General features: G+C 42.0%; 1 protein-coding gene across 2 annotated transcripts in view; it reads right to left on the reverse strand.

The window, feature by feature from the left end:
- Window positions 1-19,528, reverse strand: part of MCF2L (MCF.2 cell line derived transforming sequence like) — a 169,536-nt gene that overhangs the window by 146,691 nt on the left and 3,317 nt on the right. Inside the window, exons 1-2 of one of the 2 annotated variants that reach the window (XM_074329534.2) lie at window positions 17,681-17,808; window positions 15,595-15,761 (exon numbers count right to left, since the gene is read on the reverse strand). In XM_074329534.2, coding sequence (XP_074185635.2) covers window positions 15,595-15,757 — 163 coding nt within the window. In that variant the 5' untranslated portion in view covers window positions 15,758-15,761; window positions 17,681-17,808. Of the gene's footprint in view, window positions 1-15,594; window positions 15,762-17,680; window positions 17,809-19,528 lie in introns of those variants that run through there. The other variant, XM_074329533.2, reaches the window with a different exon arrangement.

A 19,528-nucleotide genomic window follows, 5' to 3' on the forward strand; every position in this document is an offset into this window, starting at 1 on the left:
GACACCCCAAGAATCTAGCTCAGCTCAGCCTAAGAGACACATAAGTGCCCATAAATGCTGGATAACTGACCACACACACATGTGCAAGCAGCAACATGCATATATCACTTTTTACAGCTAATTGCTGGGGTAAAGTTTTCTTCTGTGGTTTGTACCAAAACAAGAAAGAAAACATTATTTTTCCATTATCACCACAGAACTAACTAAAGAGTCAGTATTCTAAAGACTCAGTTCCCTCCTTTCTACTTCCCAAAGCACAAATCTGCATATTCTTTCCTCTGTAGGTCAGCGAGATACCACGGGGCTTATTTGCAGACCCCTTTCCCTTAAATGCCCAACTCTCCAGGTATTGTGATTATCTACCCATGTCTAACTTCAGAAAACAGAAAAAGTCGGAACGGTGAAAAAATTTATCATAGTAACTTCAGATAATGGAAAACACGGCATTTCATGGAAAGGCATGAAACTACTTGGCGTGTCTCTTTATCTAAGAAGAGAAGGAAAGAAAATGATTCAAAATGCATAGTTCAGCTAAGCCTTGGTAGTTGAGGGAGGAGAAATTATACAGAGAAATCTTCTGGTTGTTGGGTCATTCAAAGCAATGAGAAATATAATTATAATACTGCATCTCAAATATACTTCATGGTCTACTTAATTTAATAAATAAAAATTATATTTTAGAGTTATAGATGGTGCTAATAAAATGAATACTATTACCAAAGAATGCAAATGAAAAAGTTGTCTAGCTAAGTATTGAGATTAAATTTTCAACTAGCTAAAACAAGACTACAAATACAGATGGGAAAAACAAACACATATATGATAATGTTTACCATCAAAATTTGCATAGTTTATATGCTTTCTATTTTTTCAAAGCATTTCAAAATATTTCTTTTCAAAGTAAAACAGTGGCTCCTAACATTTTTTATTAAAAACTGTCATTTTAGTATAAATATTGCAAACTCTTAACCTGATAGTCACCTTTTAGAATATATAATTTAGAAAATGCCTGAAGACTAAAAGTTGTATTGCACAATTTCATATCTTTTAGATGAATTTGAATTAATCCAATTGTCTCTAGCACACTAAGCGAGAATCACAGAATCATACATGGGACATCGAGTCCACAACAGAAGCCAGCACAGAGATCTGAGATGCCTTTCACAGAGCAGGAGGGTGCGGAAATAGTCTGAGTCTTCATTCCTGATATGGAGATACTCACAGCAAAAAGGAGAAAGAAAAACCACATGTGAAAACAGAACCTACAAACTACAAATTGAATGAAAATACTTCCAAGTCAGAGAGAGGGAAGCGGCAAAGCTGGGCCTGGAAAAACATGAAGGGACACACAGCAGATCTTTCTCCCTCACAGAGGGAGAGAGCCAGGCCTGAGAGGTCACTGCCACCATAGGCTGAGGCAGAGAAGCCAGGAAGAAAGCCACAGAAGGTGCCAGAGGGGCTGGGTCATCAAAGCCCTGACAAACCACTTCAAGGACACTGGCTTTTGGCTTTTGACCTGAGTGAGGTGGAGCCATCGGAGGTTTTGGAGCAGAGATGGGGCCTGATCTAATGCTGTGGAAAACGCCCATCCACTGGCTCTTTTGAGAGATGGCAGTAGGGGGAGACGAGCATAGATGCAGTGTGGCCTATGAGGAAGGTATGAAGGTGATCTTGGTGAGACGAAGGTGACAGCCTGGGGAAATAGACCAGGGCAGATGGTGAAAAGGCGTGGATTCCACATCTATTCTGAAGGTGCCATCAACAGGATTTCCTGGCAAAGTAAATGTAAGTGTGAGAGAAAGCACAGTCAAGGTGATAAGGTTTATGGCCTATGGAACCAAAAGGAGTGAGCTGCAGTGAACTAAGACAGAGAAGGCTGTGGATGAAGCAGGTGTGGAGTGATCTATGAGTCATCCAGGTGGAGGTGTTCAGGGAAGAGATCTGGGCTGGAGATATAGACTTGGGCGTCACTGGATGTAGATGGTACCAAAAGTCATGAGACTATGAGATCACTAAGCGATTGAGTATAGACAGAGAAAGAAGGTTCTAGAACTGGAGGAATAATAGCACCTTTGAACTGATATGAACTCAGTGGAGAATGAAGACCTGATGATGCAGGGAAGATAAGGGGGGACAGCTATGGCAATAACCTAGAGTAGGAAGAGGGGGTATGGGGGCACAGGTGGAGAGACTGACATGAGAGAAAACCCTTGTAGCAACAGTTAGAAAGGCAGTGGTGGTACAGAGTGAAGGGGTGAGTCGATGGGCAGGAGGTGCTCTTATGACAGATTCAATTCTCTCTGTAGAGGAGGAAACGGGGTCATCCACAGGCGAGAGTGAGGATGGGGAAGAGGCATTGGGACTAAGGAGAGAAAAGAGGGCTGAGCTGCCATTTGGCAGAGTGGGGTGCTAGGCAGCCTGCAGCAATAGAAAAAGATTGCCTGAGGCGTTGAGGGCCCACTGAGGCTCATGATCATGAAGTTAAAATCAAAACAGTCTGCCTGGTCGTATATTTTGTATAGCTTTATTGAGACCTGATTGACACACATGATGTCCATCTTTGTTTCACCAGGTACAAGCATGGACTAGGCAGAGAGATGGAGTCAACCAGGGTCTGGTTTTGCCACGCTGGTGACGTGAAGCAAGAAGATGTGCGAGTTGAGGGGTACACAGGAGTGTGATGCCTGAAAACGGACTGAATACTGGGTAAGAAGGGGAGAGAGGACATTATGAGGGTGAAGGAGGGAAAAAATGGTAAGATCAATAGATTCATTCCATTATTTCCCAAAAGATTGAATGGAAAAAAAAAAATGAATCAAGCAGGAGCTCAAAAGATTTTTAAAGAAGAAATAAAGTACAAGAAAGAGAGACAAAAGCAGACATGAATGAATTAAAAATTGGAAAACTAGTAGAGCTAAAGTTAGAAATAGGTTTCTATAAATCAAAACAATAAGATATCCATTAGCTAACCCAATCAAGAAAAAGGTACAAATATTCAATTAAGAAATGAGAGGGGAAATATAGTCTTGAAAGAAGAAATGGCTTAAAATTATATGCAATTACTTTGTGTAATTGTGCAATTGTTTGAAAACCTGGGTAAAAAAGGACAATTTTCAGGGAAGATATAACTTATCAGCGCAATTTCCATGGAATAAAGTTGCCAAACAGCTACTCCTTCCAAAAGCACCAGACCCAGACGGTTTCAAAGGGGGATTCTACCAAATCTTCACAGAATGGGTCATTCTAACACTATTTGGAATTCTACCAAACCCTAATAGAATGGATCATTGCACTAACACTCAAGGTATAGAAAGAGGACAAATTTCAAGTTCTTTTTATGAAGAGAACAACGCATTGATACCAAAATCTGACAGACACCGAATAGAAGGAAAAAAAACTATAGATCAATCTTACTGATAAGTACCAATGTAAAAATTCGTAAATAAAATGGTATCAAATATTCCTACTCCTTATGTGTGGGCTGCACATAGCAATGTGGTTCCAAAGAGTACAAATTGGAAGCCAGGGGCAGTAACCATAGAGTGGAGAAACTGGACAAACACAACCTCAGCCATGTGATCAAGGTCAACATCCACAGTGACGAGTCATGGTGACAACATGCACCCCTGATCTGATGTGATGAGAAGGGCACGCTGCCTCTGTGGTCTTCCCCAAAAAGCTCATAACCCCAGTATAACCATGAGAAAACCATCAAACAAATCCCAGTAGAAGGGTAGTCTACAAAATACCTGACCAGTCCTCAAAGCTGTCAGAGTCACGCAAAACAAGGAAACTCTGAGAGACTGTTAGAGCCAAGGGGAGCCTAAGATAACAAAATGTCATGTGGGATGCTGGAACAGAAAAACAACATCAGGTAAAAATTAAGGAAATCTGAATAAAGTATAAACTTTATTAAATAATATATCAACATTGGCTCATCAATTGTAACAAATGTATCATCAAAATGAAAGATGTTAATAATGGGAAACTGGGTATAGGGTATAAGAGAACTCTGCACTAGCTTCACAATTTTTCTGTTAATCTAAAACTATTCTAAAATGTCTATAAAATAGAGAATTGTCAAATAGCTAATTAGGTTGGTCACATCTGAGATACAGAATGAGGTCAATATATATGAATGGACATGGAAAGACTTCCAGGACATATTATATACCAATATGAAACTGTATCGTAGGTAGGTAGGTAGGTAAGTAGGTAGGGAGGAAAGGGTATTAAATAGAATCCAGCACCAGATTAAAAGAGTGATATCAAGACTGACTGGGGCTTATGACAGGAATGCAGAGAGGAGTTTGCAGAAAATTAAATATGAAAAAAATCATTAATATATTCTCTCATAATATAATATCTAAATTAAAATGTTATGATCATCTCCACAGACACTGAAGAAGCACTTAATAAATTCAACATTTATTCTTGATTTCAAAAGTGCTCAATAAAGGAAATTGATGGATATTCTAATATGATACCTACACACACACATACATGCACATATTCATACACGCTAAAATACCCATCTTAGCCCAAAAGCCAGTATAATATTGAATAGTGAAATCATAGGAGGCATGTTCACCAAAACTTAACTAGACAAGGATGCTTCCTATTACCACTACTATTTAATATTGTTCTGGAGATATTGGACAATGCAATTAGACAAGGGACAGAAATCAGAAGTATAAAAAACTCAACAAGGAAGAAATAAAACAATGATTACTCGCAGATTTGTTTATACAATTATGTAATTAAACAGTATGAATTTTGGTTCATGTGAAAACAAAAAGGTAGCATGAATGGCCAGGAAAGCTTGGACACAAAGTAATAAAGGGAAATGATCAGGTATGAAAACATGCCACAAAACCTCAATAATTAGTGAGGTGCCGGAAAATGAAAGGCAGAGAGACCAATGATACAAAACAGAAATCCCAGAAACTGACTCAAATGCATATGGAAATTTAACATATTTTCATGATGATATCTCCAATCTGTAGAGTAAACACAGAGATTTTAATAAATGACATTAGGACCACCAGACTAGAAAAACAAAGCTGGATCCACACTTGACACCATACAACAAAATAAATCCAAATGGGTCGAAGGTTTAAGTGTAAACAAAAGCAAAAATGGGTGATTCCTTTATAACCTTGGAATAAGAAGGCCTTTTAAAATTATGACTCAAAATCCAGAAGCCACAAAATACTGAAATTCAACTACATTTTAAAAATAGCAAAAAGGAAAGTTAAGACAATGACAATCTGAGAAACAATACTTTCAACTCAAATCACAAGGGCTAATCTCCCTAATTTATAAAGAGCTCCGAGAAACCGTTAAAAAATTAACAACCGTTAAAAAAAGTGGGCAAACAAGAAATATAAATAACTTTAAAAAAATGAGAAAATACTCGATCTCATTTATAAGACAAATGCAGTTTAAGCCCAAACTTAGATAACTGTTTTCAATTCTCAGACTGGCAAATACAAAACACAGAAACTGGCTCCCATTGGGGAATCTCTACAGAGAGCCACTTATGACTGCTTGTGGGTGAAAAATGGTAACTTTGAGCAAAATTATCGGAAAGCATTTGCTCCTGACCCAGCTTCTAAGAACCTGAGATCCATATACCAGTACATGTACAAAATGACAGATACAAGGTCATTACTGCAGTATTGCATGCAGTAGCAAAAAAATGAAAAGAATGACAACATCCACCAATGACTGATGAGCTATGGTATATCCATGCAAAGAATTATCATGTCACTAAATAAAGAATAAGGATGGTCTTTATTGATATGGAACTATCTCCAAAATACATTAAGTGGGAAAGAAAGGTTCAGAACAGTATTTGTAGCATGCTACTTTTTGTATAAAACAGGAGAAAGGTAAAAATATAGCCATGTCTGCTTGTATTTGCATAAAGACCCTGGGAGGTACACGGGATCCTGAAGTGACTGCCCATGGGGCATAGAACAGGCATGTGGTGACAGGGTCAGAGCAAGAATTCTCATGTCATACCTTTTATATTGCAGACGCTCCTCCACTTATGATGGGGTTATGTCCCAGTAAACCTATCATAAGTTGAAAATATAATAACTCAATAATGCGTGTAATACACCTAACCTACCAAACATCATAGTTTAGCTTAGCCAATCCTAAACGTTCCTAGAAATTAGCCTACATTTGGGCAATTATCTGGAGTATCATCTCAAGAGTAATTGGCTTCCTTTTCTTCTTTGCACCAGAAGCAGGAGACGCATATGGGCTTTTTGTAGACATGATGAGATGCGAAAACACAACACCCAAAAAATGCTGGCAACATAGTGCACTGGGAGGATCGGCCGTTGACTCTCCTGATTGACTTGCTGACTGAGAGCTGAGGCTCACGGCCACTGCCCGGCGTCACGAGAGAGTACTGTACCGCATCTCGCTAGCCCGGGAAAAGGTCAAAACTCATATGTTTCTACTAGCACATTGCTTTCGCATCATCATAAAGTCGAAAAATCTTAAGTTGAACCATCATAAGTCAGGGACTGCCTGTATTTTGAATTTGAACCATAGAGATCTTTACTATTTATTACAAACCAAAACACAGGAAAAAAAAAGAAGGAAAGTAAACGGGAAGGGGGTACAAAGGAACCCAGTCTGGTTCCTAGGGAGAAAAGACTGGAAATGTTGAAAGAGTCAGTAAATGAATCTAAGAATTCAGTAAATGAAACTAAGGTTTGGACTTGGCATAAGTACTGAGTGGGGAGTCCTGACGGTCTCTCTCAGCAGCAGGAAAATAATACAATCCAAAGTTCTATATGTAGAGCGATTGAGAAATAATCTGCAATATTCAGAAAAGAGAAGACTTATTTTAAAAATAAATGTCTTAAAATTCCTACATAGTGTACAAAACAATACAAAATTACAATATACTGCAATACACTGTGATTAGCAGTTCATCTTCTTCCCAAGCTTAGGGGTCTGAAATGCCATGTGAAACCATTCTTACCTGAATGAACAAAGATCACATTTGTCCCCAGAACAAAGGTGCCGGCCACATTCCACAAAGGTCGGTATTAAGGTAATCTCAGGAGATCTCTGCAAATGAGACACTGTAAACCTCTGTGTATCTCTAGGCAGATTTTTGCTTTGCCAGGTGAGCTGAGCCATGTTAAGAGAGCTGAGCTCTGTTAAGAGAGCAGTGTCCAAATCTATCAGGTTAAAAGAAAGCATAGTGAAGGAAAGCATATATATTATCTGCCACTTATACAAGAAATGGGAGACATAAACATACAGGCTGATATTTTAAAAACACACACAATAGAATGATGCCTCAAAAAAGAAAAAGAAAAAATAGGTTACATCAGAAGGAAGGTGGAAGCAGGAAGGAGCAAAGGTCCTGGACGTCTCTAAATGTGCCTTATTTGGCTTTTGAAATGTGTTAAGTATCTTACATAATTACAAAACAAAGTAGAAATTTAAAACCACAATTACTGAAAAATAAAAATAAAGGAACTCATTTATAGATTTGGTAGCATAACCACACAGAGAGGATTTCAAGGGACTTCAAAATATGGTTATATATCTCCCAGGTGAGATATATCCCAAGGACCTTAGAGGCCAAAAATCTAAATTCCAAATTCCTCAGGAATCATGTTATTTGTGACAGAGTGGGTATTGCGGTTCTGATACTATTGGATGTATATGTGTGAAACAGCAAATGAACAAGTATGTTGCTGTCACTGGAAAATGGGATTTGGGACACAGGCACAGGAAGATAAAGATTCAAGATCTAAGCAGTCCTAAAATTGAATTGGAAGTATTAGAATGAACTCATATAGATGCTTGTCTTTTCTCGACCCTCTGTGAAGTATACCTTGCACATTGTAAAATGCACTCATCTAAGTGTGCAGTTGATGAGTTTTGACAAATGTACATATACACTTATGCATCCACCATCACTAAAGAAATAGAATATATCTATCCCTCAAAAAAGTTCCCTCATCACCTCTGCAGTCACTCTCCAACCCCTGTCTTTGACCCTCAAAACCACTGACCTGCTTCCTGTAAGATTAGCTTTCCCTTTTCTAGAAATTCCTGTACGTAAAGTCACACAGTAGGTACTCTTGTGTGTCACTTCTTTTACTCACAATGTTTCTGAGATCCATCTGGGTTGTCGCATGAATGAGTAGTCTGTTAGTTTTTGTTGCTGAATAATATTTCATTGTATTGATAAAAGTAAACTGGCATCTTAAGATGACTAACCATAGAGCTGGGAGGTCCATGGGCAGAGCTAGCCTCCCTATTACGCTCTAGTCCTGACTTCCTGTTAAAACTTTATGGTTCCAACTTCCAGGAGAGGGATTTATACAGGGGGCAATCTTGGAAGAAGTCACTTCTTTTTGCACGTGGGCAGCTGGCCAGAGGTGTGCGTCTTCACACTGCCATGGTGGTTTTGTCTCTTTCTTTTCCCGAAAAAGCCCTCTTTTGGTGGACTACCTGGAGAACTATTTTGTCTAGTTGACAGTATGAATTCATATACATGTAAAAACATATTATATATTCTAGGCCTGTCCACTGAAAAGGCGTAGAAGCAATGACCAACCCAGTGTCAGTGGGTGTTCAGGTGCCTCGCCAGTACACTTCTCAGAGTAAGAAGATGGCCTAGGTCTCCTGAACCACATCGAGTGTACTCAGAAGTCAGCATAAAGAGGTTCTCAAGGCCTTCAAATGGGACGATTTCAGCAATAAGAACAGCGGTGATGAATTTAAAACTGTAAAATATCAAAATAATTGATATTTAAAATGATATTTTAAAAAACTCTCAACAATTCCCTTTGGAAGTTGCTAAGGAACAATCTCATTATTCTGGAAACTAGTGAATAAAAAGGAAAAGAATCAAGAATTTATACTGTCTCGCCTATGAACTATATAACTCAAGGTAACAGTTAAGGTTTACTTTATTAGGTAAATTCCAGCTAATAAATAACAAAGGAATGATAGAATGAGAACGTGCACAACTCTTAAGAATTAACAGATCTACACAGTGATCACCAAGGGCTGCCAACATCCCCCAAAATAGACAAGCAAACAGTCACATACTTCTTGGATGAAAGGGCACCACTATGACATTGAAAAATAAGAGGTTCGGGTTCTCACAATCTACCAATTTATAAGAAATACAGGGAAAAAGACACATGTAAGTGCTGTTCTGTGGTGCAATAACCCCCAAACTCCACAGAACAAAGGACATGGTCATTTCAACAGTTGAATTACAAGGAGGGGTCACCACCAACTGTGTGGCACGACCACCTCCATGGCCACATGACCCTTGATGATGATGTGGTAGAAATGACTGTTGAAGGGTAGCAGACCATGCCACCCCAAAATATGCCACTTTGGTATAAGGACTATTTTGAGCTGAAGGCAATAGATAAGAAGCACATACAAAAAAAGCTCTGCCCTCTCTTCTTTGCACAGGTCTGCCTTCCCCTTGTGACTGAGGAGAAGCATCAGGGCTGCCTGTCTCCACTTTTCCACAGCTTTACTAATACTTAGCCCTTCCCCCACAGGCCATCAGCAAAGTTCCAGAAAAATTACCCTTGAGACATTTTCCCTTCAAAATTGCTGGGTGAGCTCCAGCCTTTGGGAGAAGTGTGGGTACAGTCTGAGGTTGTCGCTCACGATGGGGACAGTTCCTGCAGAAACAGCACCTGTGTGAGTAGCCTGCAGGGGTGGGGACATGAGACCTGTGAACAGGGTTCAGTTCAGGATAGGGGACAAGTCCTCATGCCTACAGGGTGCAATCTCACATCATGTTTCAGGAAACGTTTATTCTCACAGAGATAAGAAGGTTCCCCGAGCAGAAAAATGGAGAAAAACAAATTACAAATATATAGTAAAATATATTTATATTTCAGTCCATATCTTAAGTCTTTTATCAAAATGACACATAACTTTCATTTACAGAATTGCTATCATAGTACATTGTTTATGATACGATAATTGGCCGTTCCATTTCTTATAGCATAAGACATGGGAGAATTACCATGCTAACAACTAAATAATTTCACCAAACCCCTAATACTGTGATTTTGCTTTTCCCCAAATATTCATCATCATAAATAATGACTGTGATGAATATCTTTGTTCATGAATCTCTGTGACAATTTTTTATTAATTCCTTAAATTTCTACAAGTGGAGACTGTGATTGAAAACAAAATATTTGAAGATTTTTTTTATCCACATCAGCTGTTTCCCAATACAGCTATAAGGATTGGCATTCTTACCAGCCATGGGTTTTAAATTTTTGTCCATAAAATGGAGACAAAAGAGATCTCCTTGTTAAATTTACATTTCTCATTTCCATTTATTTACAGTATTTCTTTTCGTTATGGTGGTGGGTCATCTCTGCAAGCCTCGTAATTAACTTTCTCCTAAGGTGTTCATCCTGTTGATTTTGCTTTGTAAGAAAGCTGCATATGTAAAGGCCATATCTTTTGTCTTGTGGCAAATTTTTTCTAGTTTTTCATCTACAGCTAATCTTCTTTAAAGTGATGTCTGATGTACAGTTTTAATGTTCAGGCAATCAGATCTCTTCCTTTTCTCTACTTCCCTCAAATCATTCAGTAGAATCCATCCTCTTCGCTAACAGAATCACTTGCAAGCAACCATTTGGAAGGGATTGGCCACTCAATTTGGAAGTATTTGCTGTTCAATTTGACCTATCTATCAACTGCCCACCCTATGTGCTAGTGTAATCCCTCCCAAATATTTCCATGATGTGCACATGGAAGATGGAAACATCTGCACAGACATGCGGGTGAGCAGTCAGGGTTGTCCCAGGTGCCCGCAGAAGGCCGAGGGGATCAGTTCCTCCGTGCGGCCTAACCTATGCTGGGCACAGTGGCTAAGAAGTCTGCTGTTGTGGACACAGGGCGAAGGACATACTCTCTGTCCTCAAGCTGCTCAGTGATTCTAGACACGCAGGCACCCAGCTTGCTAGAGGTGAAAACAGTACGAACTCCGTCGGAGTCTAGGACACCCTCGGAGCAGTGACTGTGAACAGTGATCACAGGAGGACTGCTTCAGGAACTGGGGCTATTTTTGTCTATTTTGGACAAATGGGCCAGGTTTTACCCAGGAAATAGGCAAGGCAAGAGGGAGGAAGAATTTCTACACAGTGGGAATGGTTCACACAAAGCAAAGACCATCTCCCCAGGTGACCCGCTCAGCACAGCTGGGAGAAACTGGAGGAACAAGCAAACAGTGCTAGGGTTTGGCATCTTGTTGACTCCGCGTGTTCTCCACTAATGCTATACTGACAAACACGCTTTCTGTGGAGGAGAGTTTGGCCCCTTGATGACCTTAATCATACGGCCCATGTTATAAAGCACACAGTTAAGTTTTTTGATAAAACGCTAACAATATCACTGCTGCTCCTGGGCGTGCTGCAGAAGCAGTGCTGGTTTCCAGAGACGGGGATGAGAAGATTTAGGGCTCTCAGAGCTGAGTTGCTTTCCAGGCATCTTCAATTCACATGAGGAGTGTTTGTCCACTGGACCAAAGTTGTTATTTCTGGTTCTAGGTAATATGTCACATCCATTTTAATTAACCATGAGAAACACCAAGTCAATTCCACTGGAAGAGTCCATCTAGATCTTGGGAGACCAGGGGACTCCCTGGAATCTCCAAATGCCTTGCAGAGGTAATGGGGGGTTGATCCACTCTAAGCCCTCTCACCTGAGACCTGGAAAGTCGCAGCACCTATGCCCACCTTCTAGCCCGTCACCTCACTTGGCCCTGGCCTTAGCCGTATAAGAGCTGCTATGAGAAGAACACCATTCATGCTTCCAGCATAAACTAGTAACACACCAGCTAGTCCCCAGTCATTTGTAAATTCACGTGCAGTGAAGACGTATTCTTCAGAACTCCTACTAGCTTCCTTAACAATACAAAAAGTCCAAGTAAAAAAACCCAGGGGATGAGGAAAGGTTAAAAATTAGAATCATTTAATCATTTATAGCAATACTGCAAGCTCTGTTTCCACAAACAACATATTCGTCTTTGACAATGTCCCACTTGGGACTCATAAACCACAAAGACAAGACTGACCAAGTGCAGTCTGCCAGGGCTGTTCTTACTTTGTTCTGCCTTTCTCGTGTAGTGTGTTATTGGAAGGGCTGCTTCCCAGGACAGCTTTGCAATATTAGATGGCAGACAAAGAAAAGGCAATGACTCTCCCGAGAAAATGACATGTGCTTTGGAAGACAAAGAACTGGGGAACTACAAATGTAATATCTATCATATTATGCACAACTCGACCCTTATGAGGCCGCAATCACTGCGATTCATTTATTCTACATTAAGCTATGATTACAATCCATGCCAGAAACACTGAAGATAATCAAAAAGCCAATTTCCTTTCAAGCATCAGTTTCCTGTGGTCATTTCTGCCTTTCCCAAAATACGTTTCCAGCCCAAGATAATTGTTTCCGCCAACCCCCCTGTGAGAATCTCTCAAAATGTGAATGCTATCGCCACATAGTTTTCAAGTCCCCCTTTTCCTCCAGCTCTTTCCAAACCCCAGCTTTCTCCAGGTGGACACATCCACATCTCCCAGCCCCCTCCCCAGAACCCTGCCCAATCTCACATCATAATGCATTAAGGTATTAGGTTCAGCCACATGAACTTACCAATATACAAAGTTTTTTGACTTGTACATGTAAAGTTCATGATTCAACCTAATATTTCAGATGTTTTCGTTTACTTTAAACTCAAGTCAAGGACTGCATTTTATTTCATTTTATTTTATTCTATTTTTAACCACAGAACTGTGCCCAGTACCTCTTCAAGTGTGATACTCAAAGGTTTGTTGGGGAAAAAAAAGTGTTGTCCTCATTAAAGACAACATTGACTGGTTAGAAAAGATAGAACTTTTTAAAAATTAGACATGCATTGCAATGGAATTCTGAAAATAGAAAAGCGCACCTGTGCCACCTGACAGGCTGTCATAGCCACTGGCACTAGTTCTGTCCCTCCACCTCTGCTGTGACAAGGAAACTGCTAATCATTATAAGTACGTCTTCTTGATCTCTCACACTCAAGTCTTAAGATGACAAAGGGCATTCAGAAAACATGAACAAAATGTTCTCAGATGAATGCTTCCTTGCGTGACCTGTAGCTGCTTTGGTGCGGTGTCTCCAGCTGCTGCTGGAGGAACAGAAAGGCAAGCCAAGGACTGCAGTTACCATGGACGTCGGGTCTCCCACCCTGTCCAATGGGGGATGTGGACGCTTGTGGAGCCAGAGGCAGACCGGAGCATTCACCCACGCTAAGGTGCAAAAGGCACTGGTTACTCACCCAGGATCTGGCGTTCACATACAAAGCTCCACATGAAACCCAAACAGCAAGGAGTCTGGACAGCCAGACACCCTTTAAATCTCGCTGAAATGTACTGTGTGTGCATGTGCGTGAGCACGTGTGTGTGTGGTTCTGTAAGCATTCTGCTGGTTAGAAGAGAAAGAACAAATCACCGGATGGTGATATTCCTGAACCGAGACTTCCTGGGGCATGCTCTGACAGCACTGTCCTGAGCACTGTTTGCTTATGGGAACCTCACAGAAGTCCCACTGGCAAGGTGCCACTCTTACCCACATTGTGGGGAGGTTGCACGACTCGCCCATGCTCATGCTGTTGGTGAGTGACAGTGACAAGCCAGAATTTGAATCTGGGTGTTCTGCTCTCGAGTTGTGTTTCTCATCACCACACACTGATCCCATACTCCTCAGCCAGGGAGACACAGTTAAATTAAGAAATGATTCAGGGAGTCAGGTTGGTGATAGAGGTTTTCAGTTTCCACCACAGGTCGACTCCATCACAGCCCTCAGACATGATACCCAGGAGATTCACTGGGGCGTGGGAAAGCCGACCGCTGCTGGATTCCGAGTTGTCATGGGTGGTTAATGTCCAGCCAGGCTGAGCAATGGAAGACTAGATAATCTTCCAGCCATAAAAGTTAGTGATAAATAGGGATTTTCACACTTAAATCGTCCTCTTGCTTAAGGAAGCAGCATGCCTCCTCTGTAAGGGCAGAAGCACTCGGTTTTGGGCAGCATTTCCCTAATGACTCTCTCCTCTGTTGCTCTCCCAGGAAGTGATCATTTCACTACTCACTTCATTTCTCACAAGGAAGCATACCAGAGAACCCATACCTGTGCCTGGATAGTAAATGCGAATATTTGTTGCCGGAAAGATGTGGTTCTCCTGTCAACTTTATTTTTGGCTTTATTTTAGCCTTTCACTTGCCAACCATCACTGACAAGGGAAGTGACAAAAGTCCAGTTTCTAAATTGGCAAAACTAAACACAGATATTGGTAGAGTGACCACGCTGGAATGCAACCAGCTGCCCAGCCAGCTAGACACAAATAGCTAACGGTGTTTACAAGTTCAAGGGTCCGTCAGCAGAGTCGTGGCTCAGAAGCACAGGGTCTGGGGGCATTTACAAGACGCCCCACCAGAGCCTGCATACAAATACCAGACATCCAAACATGTCACACCATGATCCTTACCCACAGATGCACATAACAGGATAAAAACCCTGGACACAGCCCTGAGCGGGTGGTCCGGGGACTACAGCACACACAGTCTCACAACAATGCTTCTGCCCAAGAAACCCAACAGTCCAGGCTGATTATGGCAAATGCCAACTTAGGGCAAGGCCGAGAAAGGACCAGAGTTAGAGTGCGAAGGAGTGTTATGGAAGGGCCCAGAAAGCCTCTAGCTACTTAATGTCTTTGGAAGCCTGCCTGGTTCTGATCCAGACCCAAGTGGACCCTGTGGTACCCAGTCAGCACACTCACCATTGGATTCACACCTTTCCTCAGGTGGTTGGTGCCCGCGCTTACCTTGTCTAGCGAAAATAGTGCTCTCAGAGTCAGTTTGGGAAGAAATGGTAACAAATAATCAAATGCAGGCAAAACTAAGAAGAGGGAGCCAGCCACTTCCTTCCATTAAGAAATGTACAAGAGCTCTCAGATTAGCTGGGAACAGGGAGAAAAGCACCCCCAGACCTGGATTAAGGGGTCAGGCTGAGTTCTGAGGAGCTTGGAGTCTCTCACTACAGTATGTGCTGCTCATTCTGTCCTTTGGGCACGGGTGACTGATTTGGTGACCAATAAAATCTTCATCGCCATCTCAATATGACAATGCACCCAATCAAACAAAGCTCTTACATTTTTGAAAACTGAACCAAATGCTAGGAATAGTTCCCTTCAGGTGCATTGGGCTTTGTTTAAAACTCACTTCTCGTGATCTTTCACCAGCCAACCACATTTTAAAACACTCATTTAAATAACACCAGAAATGCAACTCAGCAAACATCTTGAGACTGTCTCACCTAGGCATGTCAGGTAACAGCTTCCTGAACTCTGCCCACCCTTAGCAGACCACCAGGGAGGCCGTGCAGCAAACTGTTTCCCCAGATCTAAAACACATCAATCTCCTATAAGGACCAGAACGGCTAAGAACAAGACTTTTGAATCCAATTAGTAGTAAGAGCTTCAAGATCAAAATGAGATTTAAAACTGGCCCCTACCTGTGGTTGTCCCCTCTAGTTGATCTTGAACAAGCCTGATGACATCAGATACATCAATCTGATGATCACTTTCTTCCGTTTTGGCCTCATTGGATCGTCTCAGGGAAGAACAATCATTGCTTCCAGTTTTCTTGCACAGGATAAATCTCCAACAGTCAAACATGAGTCTGTAGTGTGAAAAACAGATTTTAAAAAGAAAAGGAGGTCACACTGCCAAATGACATCAGAGTTGTTTCTTTGAACAAAGCAAAACTAGATAGAGCCTTTAGCAGCATTTCTTCTGAAATGGATCTAGTGTGTTTAAAATTAAATTCATTCTTCTTCAACGAATTTCTACTGTATCAATGTTCAATTAGACAAGCAACCTTTTTAAAATATAATATTGAAGTAAAATAAAGGGTTGCATAAGCAAAAATATTATTTACTTCTGCTTAAGAGAAAGAAAAACCTAGATTTTCCCCTTGACATTTAGGCTCTTGTTTCAAGGATATAAAAGCCCCTGGTTCTCCTGGTTTCAATGTCACAGTCTAATTCACTGAACTGGCAACCTTTCAAAACCACTGCTGATGGCTTATTCCGATTACTTAAGAACATTTTAAATCCTCTAAGTAAAGAATGTCCTCTGAGTTCCAGAACAAACTTTAAAGTCTTATTCCTCCAGTGAAAATTTGGCAAAGAAACTTAAATCAAGTTTTTTGGAAGTAATCTTGAATTTAAAGAGATAACTAGTTTATCTCAAACAGAGGCCATCTGAAATCATTTGCTGGGTAAACATTTCACCTTCATTAGGTAATTACTAACTACACTTCTTTGTACTTAGTCTTTTAGCATATTTATGGTTCATTATTATTTCCCCCTGTTGGCTTAATACCTGGCAGGGCCCCTTCTTTAAGAATAAAGATGTAAATAATTTGACTTGAATGAATTTGACTTGCAGCTCCATAAGCAATTTCACCTTTCCATTTTGCTGTTTACATTCTGTTTTATCCATTTCAGATTGGCTTTTGTCCCTGCCTCAAGCACCACCCTAAGGGGAAACCCTCTTTGCCCCTGAGAGGAGAACACTCTAAGATTAGAAACGCTTGCCCTTGGGCCACTGTTCCCCCACCTTCCCCTTTCATTCCCTTCAGTGGAAGCCCTTCTCTGTCCACTCCTCCCGCCAAGGTCCTCCCTGACCCCTGGTCACACGATGCCAGCCTGTACTGAATGAGGTTTGCAGGTCTGGCAGCCTTCCAGATGTCCTGGCAGCTTCATAAGCCCCCCAGTGCTGGCCGCCCCTAGGGAAGGGTTCCAATGTACCACCTACATGACAACTGCGGCACTGAGGCACGGTGATCATTTCAGGGAGGAAGGAGCCACCACAGGACGGGTGGACAGTAGTTCAGGTCCCAAACACTTTGGGGTGCCACCAACTCCACACCCGTCCCTAACAAAAAAATATCACATTTCTCCCACCCCCTCCTCTTCTGGCCAAAACACACAACTCCCCTGGACTTCACTGCCTACAAGATGCACCCATCTCTTTGTTTTTATTACTGATGTTGGCGGTCAATAACTTGTTTGTTACCCGTATGTATCCTTCATGTCACTTTTCCAGGCATTTCTTATGGACCCCTATAACCTTTCCTTAAACGTTCTTGCACAACACCATTCTAAGGAACCTTCACAGAGAAAATGGGAGGTGAGCCAGATCCCACACCCACTCTGCTCTGGCAGGACCTCGCGCCTCAGTGTCACTTGTCCTTGGTTCCTGCTTCATCTTTCCAAGAAAATCAGACCACGCCTGGTGCTCCAGGAAGGGCAGACTGTCGAGCACAGCCAGATCAGGGTCTAAAGACTTCTGATTGATGAAGTCTAGTTTTGACATTAAAAAACAGGAAGAAAGATTTCCTTGATTAAACACAAAACAAAAAGTCCTGTTTGGTCCTCTTTTCTTCCAAATTCTACTGGGAGAATTTCAAACACGAGCAGGCTGATTGTGATCTTAAACCTCCAGAAGGGAAAAAGAAAAGGCCCAGTGTGTGCTTGCACTTTTGTTCCCACTGGCCGGGATCTCCCCACAGGTACCAGGAGATCTGTCTATTACCTGAGCCCTGCCACCAACCCGAGAAGGGTTCCTGCTGTTTCTGTCCTCTACTCGGCAAGATTTTGCAGGTATCAGTATTCACTCTGTCTCAAGATATGATTGAGAAGATCCAAGGTTTGTTTTTAATTTAGTTTGTTCTGAAAAACAAAACAAACATGTCTTTCACCTCACTTGGCTGAGGCCATCCCCGCTTTGGACAGGACAAGGTCTAGGGCACCTGAGACTGCTGGGTTTTGCTGAGGACAGCTGGAGCCAGGGGCCTGGGGGAGGGGAAGCTCCTGACCCAGGCTCCCTCCTTCCACTAGGATTTTTATTTTTCTGTTTCATGGCATTCCAAAACGTGAAGGATGTCGGATTTAAAAGGGTTTAAAACAACCCTGACACAGGTGCAGGAGAGAGGGCAGTTTCTCCAACAGGGGGTTTTCCACAGTTAGTATAACCCCAAGGGCACAGAGCACAAATCCAGATGTCAGGCCCATGTGGGTTGCCGTTAATATCTGCTCACATTAAAAACTCTCAAGACTGGCATAACCCCAGAGCAGTAAACCATGTCAATGCCCTTTGAGTGTTCTGTTTTCCACTGAAAATGCCCTGCTAAGCAGCTAGGACTGAGGTGAAATGATAGCAGGCCCAAGTCTGGTCTTTGACTCTCTCGAGAGCGCCAGGTGTCTTGCACTAAGCACACAGGTGAGAACTCAGTCACTGGGTAGCTGAGACTTGGCCAAGTACAGTGGGAGATCCAAGTCAGCCAGCTGCATCAGTTCTTCCCTTTGTTCAGCCAACATTCCCAGAGCACCTGCTTAATCTACCTCGGTGCTGAGGGCTTGTGCATCCCCCCTCAAGAAGATCAGAGTCCCAGGAGAGCCGTCTGTACATAGGCCAGAATTCCACGCAAACAAACACCCGGACTCAGTGGCACGCATGCTCTCGGCGCAGTCACAGGGCCCTAGGAAAGTTCGATGAAGGGAGGCGTGGGGGCTGGTCCAGCATGGTGCAGACTTGCACTAACAGGAAAGGAATTGTGTTTAGTGTGAAAATCTGACTTTGCCTGCTTCTCAATTGGAGCTGAAATACTAGAGAAATGCATTTAAATAGAAATATCCCAACCAGCTGCATCGTTGGCAACCATAACCATTGCATTACCAGTTATGAATAGCCCAGATTGAAAACATAGTCTTACCATCCAAAAAAAAAGGGAAGGTGGCCCTAGAAGTAGAGCTCTCAGTGAGGGGGGAGGTGTCACTACTGTCTCTACTGGGGTGAGGAACCCAGCTGCTTTCCATGACTGTTTTAGGCCCTTATCCTTCCATCTCCACCCCTTCCCTCTATCTCCACCCCTGCCCCTCTATCTTCACCCCCACCCCTCCACCTCCCCATCTCCACCCCTCAGTCAATTCTACCCCTCACACCCATTTTGTGTGGACAAACAGGACCTTTTCCTTCAGGAGTCAGTCCTGTTCTGCGTTCTTTCTAACCCTAAATTCTGAATAAGTAGACAAGTAAGAAGGGAGACAAGCGACTGGGCGGTCCTGTGAAGATGTGAGATGCTTGCCAGCGGGTCCTCTCATTGGTGTCCACATCATTACTTTCTTATTAGATTTGTTCCGAATTTTGTTTCAACTCAGTAATTTGAATACCGTTCTTCACATTCTCAAGAGATTGGGCTGAATGGTCCCCAACAGTGAGCTACAGCCAATACTTCACCTGACTAGTCCCAAAGGTTACCTAACCTGGTGCAGGCTCTTCAGATGGACACTTAGCGGCTCCATAGTCACCTCCACGGAGCTATGTGGAGACTAGTCCTTTGGGTTCCTAAGAGATACTGGGAGGTTCTGGGGAGGGGGTGGG

The sequence above is a fragment of the Rhinolophus sinicus genome, chromosome 16 (genome assembly GCF_057876585.1).
Source record: "Rhinolophus sinicus isolate RSI-liver-muscle chromosome 16, RSI-T2T, whole genome shotgun sequence".
Lineage (NCBI taxonomy): Eukaryota > Metazoa > Chordata > Mammalia > Chiroptera > Rhinolophidae > Rhinolophus > Rhinolophus sinicus.